Source organism: Canis lupus, chromosome 20 (genome assembly GCF_003254725.2).
Source record: "Canis lupus dingo isolate Sandy chromosome 20, ASM325472v2, whole genome shotgun sequence".
Classification (NCBI taxonomy): domain Eukaryota; kingdom Metazoa; phylum Chordata; class Mammalia; order Carnivora; family Canidae; genus Canis; species Canis lupus.
In genome coordinates, this window is record NC_064262.1 from 57871861 (window position 1) to 57886987 (window position 15127).

The 15127-nt window shown below is 69.3% G+C and overlaps 1 protein-coding gene across 1 annotated transcript; it reads right to left on the reverse strand.

The window, feature by feature from the left end:
* Nucleotides 1–681: 681 nt before the first annotated feature.
* Nucleotides 682–14617, reverse strand: EFNA2 (ephrin A2). The gene is made up of 4 exons (XM_025456704.3): nt 14364–14617; nt 5677–5990; nt 2732–2797; nt 682–2201 (listed from the first exon to the last, which is right to left on the reverse strand). Exons 1-4 carry the CDS (start codon nt 14504–14506, stop codon nt 2080–2082), a joined length of 645 nt encoding a protein of 214 aa, XP_025312489.1. The 5' UTR covers nt 14507–14617; the 3' UTR covers nt 682–2079.
* Nucleotides 14618–15127: the final 510 nt, after the last annotated feature.

The following is a 15127-nucleotide window of genomic DNA, read 5'->3' on the forward strand; positions in this document are numbered from 1 at the left end:
GCGGCGGCACCAAGGCGACAGGCGGCCGAGGGGTCCCCAGTCCCCGGGCCTGCTGGGCGGCCCCCAGCCTCTCTCTGGGCCCCCATCTGGGGCTAGGCCGGGGTGAAGGCCCCTCAGCGCCCACAGTCCCTGACGCGTCCCTTTTGCAAACCCAGAGAGGGATTCAGAGGCAACCCAGACCCCTGACGTGGGGCTGGGCAGGTAGGGAAACTGAGTCACACAGCCGCAGAGCTTGGCGACAGAGGCCATATAATTTGGTTGGATCCTAAAAGACCCGTCTCGGAACCTGAAGATCCTCTCTCCCCTCCCCGGGGACCCCAGATACGGCCGAGGGAGCGGGGCACCCGGACCAGGCCTGGGGGCTTGCAATCTGGGTGCCTCTGCCGCCTTCCCCGTGTCTTCCCTGCTTCCTCCGGCCGCCCCCGGCCTGGGGGGTCTTGTTCTCACTGCTCGGGGGCGTGGGGGGGGCGCTGAGGCCCATGGAGGGCCACGAAGGACAGAGCCCCACAAAGTGCTCATCCCGGGGCCTGGCCCCCCAAGCACCCGAGACTCCGTCACGGTGGAGCCCCGATCTCCCTCCCTCCCCGCGGGCAGCCTCGGGACGCAGCTCCAAACTGTAAGTTCCGAGTGTCCCCCCCGCCCCCGCAGCTGGCAGAGGGCCCCCCACACATGCACACGCTGGAGGTTTACACTCGTTTTATTATAAAAAAATACAGAATTCAAAGTTGATTGTAACGGAGGGGGAGTCCGCGCCGCCAGCTCCAGGCGTGGCCACGCCGCCCGCCCGCTGCCCCTACAAAAGCCCCACCTGGCAGCCCCGCACCATATATACTTATATAGAATATATAGAAAACACAGATCAGGAAAGGCGGGTAGAAATATGAAATCTGTATAAATGCTGTTTGCTTCTTTAAAGGGTCGGGGGGTGTCTTTTTCTGGGGGTGGGCTCCCCCCGGCGTTTTGCTTCGTCCTGTTTTCTCTTACAAACATGGTTAGTTCCGGGAGCAAGGGGAGGGGGCTCCGACAGACAACTGAGCTTATTGCGAAGTGTGGCTTCTACTCTAAAGAGTCCCCCCACCCCCACCCCCGCCAAAAAAAGTGCCCCCCCTCCCGGGAAGGGGAAAAAAAAAGAGAGAGAGAGACTTTCCAGGCCGTCCTTAGGAATACAGTAAAAATAAATCACAGTATATATACTTGCTGGCTCTATTTACAGAAACGTCATGTCTTCTGGGCCTCGGCGGCCGGCAGGTGAGGCTGCGCGGGGCGGGGGGGCGCCCAAGGGGTTCTAGACTCGGGGGCCTGGGACTCGGAGGGGGCTGTGGCCTCCGGTGAAACATCCTGGATTTCCACTCTGGGAAAGGAGCCCCCGAGGGAGGCGGGTGAGGCAGGGGCTGGGGTGGGCTCAGATTCTGGGGGGCCTGGGGCCACTGCTCACTCCCCCCTTCCCCCTGGGCCCGAGGGAGGTGCAGGGTGGCGCCAGCCAGGACCCCGCAAGACAAACGGAGTGAGCTGACCGGGGGTCTCCTGAGGCCCGTGCCCCCGGGACCGGGAGCCCCCCCCCCGCCCATCCCTTCTGTTTCCTTCCCAAAGTCACCAGCAACAGCAAGGAATAAATTAAATTAAAAACTCCAGTCTTTCTGAGTCCGCCATAAAACAAAACCACTGCCAAGAGGTTCTTAGGTTCTCCGGCACTCTGGAAGGGCTGGCCTGGCCCCTCGGGCCTCAGGACCCTTAGCCACGCACCCCCCAGGGCGGGTCCCGGGGCGCTGGACGCCCCCCACCCGGCAGGGGCAGCACCTGTCATGGGAGAAATGGAGTGTCTGTGTGGTCTTCAGGCGAGGCCATCCGGGCGAGGCCGTCCAGGGGGACAGTCCAGGCGACGCCATCCAGAGGGACCATCCAGGCGACGCCATCCAGGGGGACCGTCCAGCAGGTGGGCCATCCAGGAGGACTGTCCAGGCGATGCCGTCCAGAGGGACCGTCCAGGAGGACCGTCCAGGCGAGGCCGTCCAGGGGGACCATCCGGCAGGCAGGCCGTCCAGGGGGACCGTCCAGGGGGACCATCCAGGCGGGCCAAGACTAGGAGCCCAGGAGTGTCCAGAGCACAGGGACAGTGCTGAGGACGAGCTGGCAGCTGCCCAGGCCACTGCACGAGTTATTGCTGGTGAAGATGGGCTCAGGGGCCTCGTACAGGGTCTCGTCTGGGGAGACACAGACACAGGATGGTCACCAGGCGGCCTCAGCCCCCGTGGCCCCCTCCCTCGCTGGCTGCGCCCCACACCCTGACTCTGCTCCCTGGAGCTCACAAGGCTCAGCTGCACCCCCCGGCCGAGCGGGGCTGTGCCCTCAGTGCGAGCGCGGCCAACAGCGGGCACACACGCGACCCGGCGCCCGGGTGAGGTCACGTGGCTGCAGGGACCCCCGTTCTCTGGTGCGGCTGTGACGCTTGCAGCGTTGGGGCCGTGGCCCTTCGGGTCTACCCCGGGGAGCTTCCCTGATGCTGACGCTTGGGTGCAGGGGCGGCCGCAGCGCAGGCCAGGCCAGGGCCTCCACCCTCACTCCCGAAGGTCTGCGGTGCTGTCCTCACTCAGGTGGGGAAATGAGGCTCCGGGGCAGCGGCCGCCGCTGGGGTCATGGGACTCCCAGGGCTGTGCTCCGGCCGCCCCCGCTCCGCACACCCGCAGTGGGCTCTGCGGGCTCGGACACAAGGCTGAGGGCCCTGAGCACTTACTGGTCGGCCGGACATAGACCTTCAGCCTCAGGCAGGGCCGGTCCACAGCATTGGGCGGCGTGGCAGCTGGAAGACACGGGCAGGGGGTCGGTGGGGCAGGAGCTCTCAGCGCCGGGACCTCCTGGGCTCCATCCCCTTCCCCACACTGGTGGCACAACCTCACCCAAGGCCAGGGGTGGGGCCACCCTCAAAACTCCTACTCACACATCAAAGCCCCAGACACAACGCCCTCTCTTTCCCAGAAGTCCTCCTGCACACCCTCCCTGCCCTTCCCTTTGCTGCTGCCTGACCCCAGCGACCGGGGGTGTCTGTGTCTGGCTCCATCTCACCCCAAGGCAGCACAGGGCAAGGCTCAAAGGTGATGACTAAAAACCTGTTTTTCTTGAACCAATCAGCAAAAAATCAGTGTAACCAAATGATTGATCTGGGATCAAATGCCTGCTCTCTGCGGCCCGCGGGTAAGTCACCCCTACGTGGGCCGCATCTGCCCTGCAGCCAGTGCTTGGGAAACGACGACCTCCATCCATCTAGGGGCCAGCAAAGCCAGTGGCCCCCGGGAGAGAGGCTGCACCCCCACCTCACCCGGGGGGCCCACAGCTCGGGGCTCAGGACAGGGAAGCGGGGGGAGGCTTGAGCCCAGGGGGCCCGTGGGGCTCACACACGTGAGCCGCCCCGTGTGCACGTCCACGCAGGCAGATGCACGCGGGCCGGTACCGCCCGTCCTCTGGGGGCGGCCACCCCCGCCCGCCCCAGCAGCCCCTCACGCTGGGAGATGAAGATTAAAAAGTGTGTAATAAAAATAACATTTGTCACGGAGATAGGACGAATAATTACAATAATTATCTTTATGAAACTCCCGTCCTGGAAAGAAAAATGTAATTTTTCTTATATTACGAGGACTTAATTTCAACACCTTATTCCCCCTTCCTCCACCCGCTTCGTCCGTGAATTAAAAGGAAAAATTCCAGATAGAGCAGAAAAGAAGAATGGGGCCTGTGGGGTTTAGCGGGACACAGCAGGGAGGACGGCGGGAGGGGCGCCTCCACATGGCCCCCCTTGGAGCCCCCCCACCGCACCCGCAAGGCACTGACCCCTCACGCTCCAGGGCCCCTGGAGGGGTGTTGCCCCAGGCCCCACGCTGCAGGGGCAGCGCCCAGACCCCGTGCTCCTGGCCAAGGTCCACGGGGAGCAAAGGGCTGCCAGGCCACAGCGGAACCTGGACGTGGACCCACGGCACTCGGCCAAGCCCGCTGTGCTCCCGCCTCCCCACCCTGCCATCAGGACTTTATGGGGGACCCCCTGAGGGGAGAGGGGGCAGAGCAGGGGCCGCCCACCCTGAGGCTGTGTGTGCCTCAGTGTCCCCACACTTTGGAAAACAGCTTCCACGGTCCTTGAGGAATCCTGGGGGGATGGGGGGATGCTGGGGAGGGCCTGGGGGACGGCTGCCAAGCCAAGGGGGTGACCTGCAGGTCCCAGGCTCCGCCCTCACTCCCCCACCCCCACCCCGCTCCTGCACCAGATTCCCTAGGCCTGTCCCCTCCTCTCTTCGATGGAGGGTGAGCACCCCGGTCTCAGGACAAGCTGATGGGGGGCCGTCCGCTCCCCCAGCCCAGAGGCCCAGGGTCCCCTCCGGACACTGAGGTCAAGGGAGGGCGCCTGTGGGTTTACAGGCTCAATGCTGCTCTGGGCCCCATCTGCACAATGGGGACTCTGGACAGTGAGGCCTCCGGGGCTGGCTGGGAGCATGAAACCACCCTGGAGCTTGATCCCAGGGACACCAAGGCCAGGGCGGGAGGAGGGGTGGTCCCCGAGGACAATCCAGCCAGACCCACCTCCCCACGGCCCGCCTCCCCCTCCCCTTGTGTAGAGATGCAGTGGTGCTCGTGTCCCCCCCACGTGTCCCCTGTGTCCCGTCCCCCATATACCCCCATCCCCCCGTGTCCCCCCACTTGTACCCTGTATCCCCCTCCCCATATACCCCCATCCCCGCGTGTCCCCCCACGTGTCCCCCGTGTCCCCTCCCCATATACCCCCGTCCCCCGTGTCCCCCCACGTGTCCCCCGTGTCCCCTCCCCCATATACCCCCATCCCCCGTGTCCCCCCACGTGTCCCCCGTGTCCCCTCCCCCATATACCCCCATCCCCCGTGTCCCCCCACGTGTCCCCCGTGTCCCCTCCCCCATATGCCCCCATCCCCGCGTGTCCCCCCACGTGTACCCCGTATCCACCTCCCCATATACCCCCCATCCCCCGTGTCCCCCCACGTGTCCCCCGTGTTCCCTCCCCATATACCCCCATCCCCGCGTGTCCCCCCACGTGTCCCCCGTGTCCCCTCCCCATATACCCCCATCCCCCGTGTCCCCCCACGTGTCCCCCGTGTCCCCTCCCCATATACCCCCATCCCCGCGTGTCCCCCCACGTGTACCCCGTATCCACCTCCCCATATACCCCCCATCCCCCCGTGTCCCCCCCACGTGTCCCACGTGTCCCCTCCCCATATACCCCCATCCCCGCGTGTCCCCCCACGTGTCCCCCGTGTCCCCTCCCCATATACCCCCATCCCCCGTGTCCCCCCACGTGTCCCCCGTATCCACCTCCCCATATACCCCCCATCCCCCCGTGTCCCCCCCACGTGTCCCCCGTGTCCCCTCCCCCATATACCCCATCCCCGCGTGTCCCCCCACGTGTCCCCCGTGTCCCCTCCCCATATACCCCCATCCCCGCGTGTCCCCCCACGTGTCCCCCGTGTCCCCTCCCCATATACCCCCATCCCCCGTGTCCCCCCACGTGTCCCCCGTATCCACCTCCCCATATACCCCCCATCCCCGCGTGTCCCCCCACGTGTCCCCCGTATCCACCTCCCCATATACCCCCCATCCCCGCGTGTCCCCCCACGTGTCCCCCGTGTCCCCTCCCCCCGTGCCCCTCCCCCGTCCCCCCACTCACAGATGTAGTAGTACTCGTGGCCGGGCCGGAACTCGAAGCCGAGGGAGAAGGGCGTGAAGAGCTGGAACTTCTCCGAGAACTTGAGCGGCCCCCCGGGCGCCGCGGGCCGGTTGCACTCCCAGCGCTTGAAGCCGCGCTGCCGGTGGTCGCAGGAGGCGTGGCCCTCGCCGTTGACCATGTACAGCACGTAGTGCTCCATGCGCTCGGCCGGCGGCAGCGGCGCCCCGTAGTGCGGGCAGTAGATGTCCAGGTAGTCGTTGATGCTCACCTCCACCGTGTAGCCCCCGCCGTCGTCCGCCGCGCCCGCGTGGAACCTGGGGGCGGGGCCAGCGGGGCGGGGCGGGGTCAGCGCAGGGCGGGGGCGGGGCCAGCGCAGGGCTGGGGGCGGGGCCAGCGCAAGGCTGGGGGCGGGGCCAGCGGGGCGGGGCGGGGCCAGCGCAGGGCTGGGGGCGGGGTCAACGCTGTCTAGGGCGGGCCCAGGGTCGGTGCAGGGCTGGGGGCGGGAATCAGCCCAAGGCTGGGGGCGGGGCCAGCGGGGCGGGGGCGGAGTCAGCGCAGGGCTGGGGGCGGGGACCAGACCAAGGGTGGGGGCGGGGTCAGCGCGGGGCGGGGGCGGGGCCAGCGGGCCCGGGGGCGAGGTCAGCTCAGCCGGGGACGGGGTCAGAGGGGCCGGGGACTGGGGGCCAAGGGACCCGGAGGCCGGACACGTTCCAGGGACACGGTCCAGGGCGCAATTCCGAGGCCCCCCTCGGCGCCCTCTGCCCCCCCGCCCCTCCTCCCCGAGCGCCCCCGCCCCCTCCTGCCCGAGCCCCCCGTCGGCGCCCTCCGGCCCCCCTCCCCCACTCCCGCCCCCCGTGCACCGCCCTATGCCTCCTGCCCACCAGCAGGATGCCCGGCCGCCAGGCATTCTGGGTATCCCGAGGGAACGGAGCAGGTGTGGGTGCGACCGAGACCCCCCTTCCGGGTGCCGGACATCTGGGCTCTTCCGGGACTGGCACAAGCTGTTGCCGGGTCATGAAGTCCGTCTCCAAAAGCACGTTACCGCTCGACTAAGCGCCCCCTTCCCCGGGCAGCCCCCCACGCGGCCCCCCAGAGCTTCCATTCTGCAGCTGCGCCTGCCAAGAAGCAGGGGGGCTGAGGGGACACAGGCTGGGCTCTGGGCCCCCGGGGCGGCTGGTTCTGACGCCTGCTCTTGCCTCAGTGTCCCCGCAGGGGCGGGGCGTGGCGAGGGCACCCCAGGGCAGCTCAGTGGTGCTGGGGGCTGCACCCCAGCCTCAACCCCTTCCTCCACTGTGACCCCCCCAAGTCCAGCGGCCTCCCTCCGGAGCCTCTAGAATTTGACAACTGTCCCCCAATCTCGTGGTCACCCCACCAGGCCCCCAGCCCTGACACCTCTGTCCTTCAGCCCTGCTTCCCAGCCTCCACCCGGGCAGTCCCACCTGTCATGCAGCCTGCACCCCGTCCTTGGGGAGCCCCCCAGCCCCAATCTAGCCTCATCTGGCGAGGCTGGAGGTCAGCGGAGAGCAGGACCAGCAGCTCCCCCGCCACCACTGCCTCAGGCTACAGCGCCAGGATCCCTTAGATCTGCCTGGCGGGGTCCCCTGGGTTCTGGTCACCAAAAGGCAGCCTGGCCCAAGGTGGGACAGGGGGGCCTCCAGGTGGGACAGCAGCCTCTGCCAGGAGCTTGTTTGCACATGAAAGGCCCAAACGGTTGGGGGGGGGACCCGGCTCCCCAGGCTGCCCCTCTCCCTCATGGTCCAGGCCTGGGCACTGAGCCCCAGGGCGGGGAGGGGGACTGGGACCCCGCGCCCCCGTGCCACACCTCTGTGCCCACGGTGCCGGCCACCCGGTCCAGGGAGCCATGCTGAGCCCCCCATGCGGGTGTACTCACTGGCACAGTGCACCAAGCGGTGCTGGATCATCAGATGGCATCGGCCGGCCCCCCACTGGCCCCTGCCACTGGACACTCAGGTGGGGGGAGGGCTTCTGGGGCTCCAGGGGTGGGAGCGAGGCAAGCAGGAGACCTGCTCACTTGTGCCTCAGTTTCCCACTCTGACACCAGAGATCTTACGGAGACCTCAAGCCTGTGGCTAAGATGGAGACTCCGAGTCTCAGGTCGGCTCTTGGGCTCGTCCGGGAAGGGGGGTGCCGGTGGTGGGATGGCGTCTGCGGAGTCAGGGCGTGTAGCAAGGAGACTGGGGAAGCGGGGTCCCGTGGGGGCGGCAGAGAGTTCTGGGTTCAGGCACCAGTTTGCGCCCTGCTGGTTCTCGTGGTTCATCCTCCAAGTGTCAGTTTACACTGTGCACAGTGGGGACGGTCCTTGAGGCTAAAGGGGGACCCCAGACATACACATGACACGGTAGGCCCTGCACACAGGCAGGGCAGCCCTGGGGCAGGGGCCAGGGTCGTGCTGACGCAGGGCCAGGCTAGCACGGGGTCAGGCAGTGACCCCGCCTGTCCCTTGGGCTGCCCCGCGGACTGGCGGTGCTCTCCAGCCCCTTGGGAGAGATCGATGCAGACGCCACTCCAGGCTTTTTCAGAAGTCATTTCTGCTCCTTCCCAGCCCATTGAAAGCCCCATTGATCAGCCAATCGATGGCAGCCGGGGCCACGCGCCCGCCAGGACCACCCAGGCCAGGCCGCAGGGGAGGTGGAGATAGGGAACCGCCCACCGGCGGGGCTGGGGGTAGGGCCGAGCTGCAGGTGCTGGCGACCAACCGGGGCCTGCCCCTCTGGGGCTCAGTTTCCCCCGCCCTCCCTGGCATGGTGCAGGGGATACACAGCCTCAAAGAAAGGGCTTCCGCTCAATGGAGCCTGGAGGGTGGAGGTGGGGCTGCCGCAGCACCCCCCACCCCCCATCCCCCTGGTCCCTGCCCTCCCTCCCCGGACGCCTTCCTCCCCTGCGTCAGACCAGTATCCTCCCCCTTCCCGTATCATCTAAAAAAGCACCTAAAACTGAGGCTGCCTTGCCGATTCCGGGGCTGGATACGTGGGCCCCACGGGGCGGGGCCTCCCAAAATCCAGGGCTCGGCTTTTCTGAATGTAAATCAGACCCTGGGATCCTCTGGCTCAAAGCTCCCCGTCAGTCAGAATAAAACCCACAGTCCTCCCAGGTCATGAGGCCCGAAGGCCCTGCCGCCCTACACCAGGTCGCCGGGTGATTGCCCCCCCCCCCTCACTCCCTTCTAGCCACACTAGCCTTCTGGCTGCTCCTGTCCCCACCCCAGGGCCTTTGCACATGCTGTTCCCTCCGCCTGGAACGTTCTGACCTGCCTGCTTCCTCTCCATCACTTATCTCATTCCACCAGCCTCAAAACTTTACCTCTACGCGGTCCGCCGTCTGCCCTCCTGGACCCTGGGGTCAGCCTCCTCCTCCGCCGCCCCTTCCCTCATTGCCAGCCCAGGCCCTCAACACATGTTTGTGGATCAAACAAGGCCGAAAAAGACACAAGTGTCTGAGGTCCCAGAGTCGCAGGGACCAGACGGTGGCCCACCATGGGGCGAGGACCCCAGGCAGGCGGGTCCCAGAAGCCCCCCGATCCCCCCAAGCTCTGGCTGTCGAAGTGGACCATTCCCCCCGCCCCCAGCTCTAAAATAGCGATGGCCTTGCTGCGCTGCGTTGGCATTCCCGGTTCCAACTTGGCGGGCAAACCCGGGCGGGCGCCTGGGCCCTGCTCAGGGTGGTGCCTGCACGGGGGAGGGGCCCAACCCCAAAACCGAGCCGGTGCGAGCAAGACAAAGCTTTCATTTTCTCCATTAGCGCAGAAGCGTGATGTGCAAATGCTCCGTGGGAGCAGCAGATAGAGAGCAATTCTCACTAAGGGGTTAATGACTGACTTGGGATGGGTTCCCAGACAGAGGGCTCCTGAGGCTTTTGGAGGCTACGCCCATCCCCCACTCCTGCTCGCTGCGTGCACTCCTCCAGGCAGCCCTCCCAGCCCCTGGTGGACCGGGCCCTGCCCGCCACCCCCCACCCTGCCAACCGCAGGGCCTGCAGCTAATTAGTTTCAATCGGGCCATTGTCAAGTCATTAGACGCTAATAGCAAAGCAACTAATTAGGAGTCTCACCCAAAACGGGGCGGGGGGCGGGGAGGGCTGTGCCGCGCCCCAGACCAGAAACCTGGCAGGGGTGAGGCGGGCAGCACACCAAGGCCCCGCGCGCCCCCGCAGGCCTCGGGACCATCTCCCTCGTCTGAGCCCGACCCCGGCTCCCAGGGAGGGGCCGACAGGTGCCCGTGGGGACCCGGGCCAACAGCCGAGGCCTCAGCGCCCAGGCCTAGCTCTCGGGGGTCAGGGCGACATCTCCCATCCGACGGCCGCCTGCCTCCCACAGTGGGGCGGGGGCGGGGTCCGCCGTGTGGGTGACCAGGGCCGCGGGCGTGGGGGGGCCTGAAGCGGTGCGGGCGGGGGCACAGGGGCAGCCCCACCGCGGGGCCTGGGTCTCCCGCAGGCTGAGGGCCGACACCCCCTCACTCGGGCCTGACTTCCCTGTGGCCCCAGGTGACTCACTCCCTGGTGCGGCGAGACAGGTCCGACGGGGCACGAGGCCACGGCAGTGAGCGACAGCCTGGCTCATGTGGGGACGGAGCCCCCGAAGCCACGGCCCCAGGCCCAACAGGGAGACCGAGGCGGGGCAAGAGAGCAGGCGTGGGGGAGACCCAGCCGGCAGCCAGAGCCACAGTCAGGCCAAGACCGGCTGCGCGGACACACCTGGCCTTCAGGTGTGAGGAGGCCCAGCCATGCTCAGCCCGTCCCTGGCACGGTGGGCGGTGCGGGGCACACAGCCGAGCCCCCCCAGGGCCACACCCGGGGCGAGGCTGGCTGGGGGCCCCTCCCTGAGGAGGGGGAAGGAGCGTGGGGTTGTCATGGCCGACGGGGCGCAGGGCAGGGCCTCGGGAACGCCGCACCCCATTAGTGCACCTGCTGTCCCAGGAGAAACCTGCACCCGGGACCCTGAGGAACCCACGGACCCCACAGAAGTGTGTCCCAGGGGCCCAGGGGTCCGGGGGTGGGCACCCCCAGGCCGCTGGAGGCCAGGAGCTGCCGCTCGTACAGCGCACCCCGGCATCGGCCCCGACCTGTGTCCACGTGGGGACAGTGCCCAGGACGTCCACCGTGGGAGGAGCAGGGAAGGACCCCCGCCCGTCAGACCCAGGGGGAAGTGCCGGGCCACCCCACCCCGCACCGCCGCTCCTCACCCCGCTCTTCGGGTGCACAGTCGCCATCAGTGCGACCTTGGGGCCCGGCCGCAGGGCCCCCCGCGCTCCCCGCAGGAGCTGCCCGGCTGTCCCTCTGTGCCCCAGGGTCCTGCTCGCGGCCTGGCACACCTGCTGCCCGCTTCCCGAAGGCAATGCCGAGGCTCCGAGCAGCCCACCGCCGCCTGAGGTCGCGCCCGGACATCCCCGGCTCCCCACGGCTCCCGGGCCTGTCCCCAGGCACACGGGGCCTCGCTGTCTGAGCCCTGAAAGCCGCCACACCAACCCCCTCAGACGAAACAAAAAACCCTCATACGACAAAATCTGGCATCACGTGGTCACGGCCGTTTGTCCCTAGAGGTCCAGGCGAGGCTGCAGGGCCACGGGGCCCAGGGGTGCCCGACGCCTCTGCCACGGGGAGGGTGCGTGTCGAGTCACCATGTTCCCAGCGCACCCCCAGAAGCACACGGAGCCCCATTCAGATGCCACCCCGCCTGGCATCAGGGCGGCCGCCGAAGCCCCCTGCCCGGCAGAGCCCCAGCCCGCACCTCTGCGGCCCCGGCTGTGGGTCTCCTCCCAGGCGGGGGGCTCCGAGGTGGCCATGGGCGCCCTACGTGGCGCCAGCTCGGGACCCGCATGCCCCTCCGCGCCGTGGGCAGCACGGGGCCCCCGGGACCCATGCACGTTATCCCCCAGGACCGGTGCACACCCCCACCCAGCTCCGGGGGGCCAGAGGAGGAGCCGCCGGACACGCGGGGACAGCAAGCCGCGCCGCCATCTGCGAGGCCTGGCTGCGCCCTGAGCGGAGGCTCTGCGCCGACCAGAGCCTGGCCGTGCGCGCGCACACACACACACACACACACACACACGCATGTGCGCTCCACTCCCAGATGCGCCGAAGACACATGTGTGCGCCCCCCCGACAGCCCCGTTGTGCCTGTGCACAGATCGGCACACGCAGATCTGCACGTGTGCCCCCAGACACCACGTACGCTGCACACACAGACCCGCTGTGCAAACACATGCATGCACTCTGGCACAACCACCAGGACACGTGTGCAAACATGCCAGAGCCAGGGCCCCCACACACACGGAGGCATATGCGTCACCCTGCCGCACACACATGCGTGTGCACCTCCCGGGGCCCTAGGATCCCCGCGTATCCGACACAAAAACCCGCAGCTACACACGGCCTGAGACAGAGGCGCGCCCGAACCTTCCCCGCGCCGCAGCACTCGGCCCCGCGTGAGGGAGCTGGCCCGGGACCCCCAGCGGCCGGCCCGGGGGTGACCAGGTAGGGGCCGGCCGGACAGACGGCCGGACAGCCAGCCCGGGGGGGTGCAGGGGCGCCCGGTGGCTGAAGCGGACCCACGGCCCCTCCCCGCCGCGGCGCTGCGGTGGGTGCGGGGCTCGCTCGGCGGCGTCCACCCGCTGCGGGCGTGCAGGAAGTGCGCTGCACAGCAGGAGCACGGGATTCGGGCGCCGGAGCCACATGCTTATTACCTTGGTGCAGGTACGAGGCCTGGCCGGGCGAGGGTGGCCGGGCGAGGGTGCTGGCACCTGCAGGGTGTCTGTGCCTGAGCATCCCCCATGTGAGCACATGCGTCCCACGGGCTCCTCCACTGACCGCCCATCCCGCACCCCAGGGTGCCCGGCCCTCACCCTGACCCCCTTCCTTGCTGTGCCTTTTGTGTGCGCCCCCCTCTCTCAGGCACGCCCCCACCCCCGCCGTCCTTGCGGTTCCCCATCTCCGCCACCTGCCGCCACCACTGATCCGTCACTGACCCGACCAGGCCTGTGTCCTGTCTCTGCCCCTGGGGCTGCCTCCTGCTTCGGGGCCTGCGGGCCGACCCCGAACCCCTGCCCCAGGCAGCCGTCCCCAGGTCTGGGTGCCTTCGGGAAATCTCCACTGCCCGGTGCCCTTGGATCTGAGGCCCAGCACCACCCGTCCTCCCGTGTCCAACACACACCCCGTCACGGGGCACAGGTTCCGGGTCGGCCACCCCTGGACGGCAAATCTCCCGGGGGTCCCGAGGCCACCGAGGCCTTCGGTCAGCTGGTTGGAACGGGCTCTCAGGTTCACCACAGGAGGCGTCCGAGCGGCCGGCCAGAGCCAGGCACCGGCTGGGGGGGCTGCCTCCCTCCCCGGCCGGGGTCCTGCCCGCAGCGCCGTGGCAGGTGGGGCAGCAGGCGGCCCCAAGCACCCCCTTCGTCCCCATCTGAGGCTCCTCGTGTGTTTGGTGTTTGCTAGAACAAAGGACAGGCCATGCCTAGGACGGAGATTCCAAAGCTGAAACCAAAAACTTGGGCTGGGGAAGCCCTGCCCGCCGGGCTCCCCCCTGCCCACCTGGGCTCCCCCGCTCGGCCGCAGGGAAGAGCCTTAATCAAACCCACATGTAACTGGCGGGGCAGGCGGCTCAGGGAACCCGCTCCGCGGTGGCCCAGCTGTCCCTCTGCGGCCCGGGGTCTCTGCCCTCGGCCCCGGGGCCCGACCCCACAGCTGGGCAACGAGGGGGTGTCTGGGTGCGCTCCCCGCCCCCCACAGCAGGACACTGGCCACCCTTGTCCCAGAGTCTGCCTCAAAGACGGCCCTTTATGCAACTTTCTGCCCGAGGATCGAGGACGGCAGGGGACAGTGGGCTCCGGAGGGTGTCTCGGCCGGCACTCGAAACAGAGGGAGAGTGACCAGTGGCAGCGGCGCAGGAAGCAGGGAGGCTGGCCGGCCAGGGGCACACCGCGCAACCCAGAGCGGGGGACCCCGGAGCCAGAGGCGCTCCCAGCCCCGTCGCCCAGGGGACCCCCGGCCGACTCCAGCCTTCGGGCGCCTGAGATGCGCAGGCGGCTCTGCCGACGTCCAGGGCACCGTCCATCCCCGGCGAAGTTTTCCCACGCCGATTAACAGGCACTCGTGCCCCCCACGCTGCACTCAGCAGCACAGCCGAGGAGGACGCGCGGGCAGGCAGGGCACCCGAGCCGGGCGCAGCAGGCTGGGCACCAGGCCACCGGGGGTCCCCACCCCAGCTCTGCCCCCGTCACGTGACCTTGAGCCAGCCACTGGGCCATTCTGTGCCTCAGTTTCCCCGTCAGTGCCAGGAAGACGGGAGAGGGTGCCGCCGGGTCCGACTGCCAGGACTGCCGCCCAGCCCCTCAGTGCCTCAGTGTCCCCGTCTCCACCAAGCGGGACCAGGGACCCCTGGAGTGAAGGCGGGTGTGGGCGGGGACGGAGGAACACATGAACTTCCCCAAGTTCACGCGGGGACCCCGCGGGCAGGACGCACCGCCGAGGCCGGGCCGAGGTCCCCCAGCGGCCGCTGCGCCGCGGGGCTCCCCGGGGACCTCCGCGAACTCCGAGGCTGGCGGGGCTCCCCGGAGAGGCCCCGCGTGGGGACCCCTCGGCCGGGCGGACCCGGGCGCGCGCCTGCGGGCCGGGGGCCCCAAGTCGGCGGGCGCTCGGCGGAGACGGCGAGGGCGGGAGTCCCGGGGCGCGCTCACCTGGGGTTGCTGCGGTTCCAGTACACGGCGTAGCGGTCCGAGCTGGCGCGGGCGGCGTCCTCGGCGCGCGCGAAGGGCGGCGGCGGCGGCAGCGGGAGCAGCAGCAGCAGCAGCGGCAGCAGCGGGCGCTGCGCGGGCGCCATGGCCCCGGTCCGGCCGCCCCGCGCTCGCCTGGCCGCCGCCTGCCAGCCGTCTCCGCCTCCTCCGCCGCCGCCGAGCGGGCGGGCGCGGGGCGGGCGGGAGGAGGGCGCGCCGGCGCTTGGAGATCCCCGGCCGCCCCCGCCGGGGCGCGCGCGACCTCGGGCGCCGGGAAGGCAGGCGGCGGCGGGCGGGGCGCCGGGGTCGCCCCGGGCGCCGGCCCGGCCGCGCGGACTCTCGCAGCGCGGGCCGCCGCCGCCGCCGCAGCCGCCGGGGAGGGGCCGGGGCTCCGGCCTTTGTCCCGCCCGAGCGCCGGGAGGGCCGCGGGCGCCCCCTCCTGCCGCGCCCCGGCCGCGCGGGGCGGGGGGCGGGGGGCGGGGGCTGCGGCTGCCTCCGCGGCGCCCGCCGCCCCGCACACTCCGCGCCCGGCCGGCCCGGTGGGGCAGCCTGCCCGGAGGAGCCGCCTGGACGCGCGCACCCCCGCCCCGCCCGGGGCCCCCCAGCAGTCTCAGTCTGCGAGGCTGCCCCCCCAGGAGCAGGAGACGCGGGCGCCGCTGCCCCAGCTCCCCTCCCTCCTCCAGACCCCACCGAATCCTAAGCCCCAGGCAACTGCAGGCCCCCCCGAC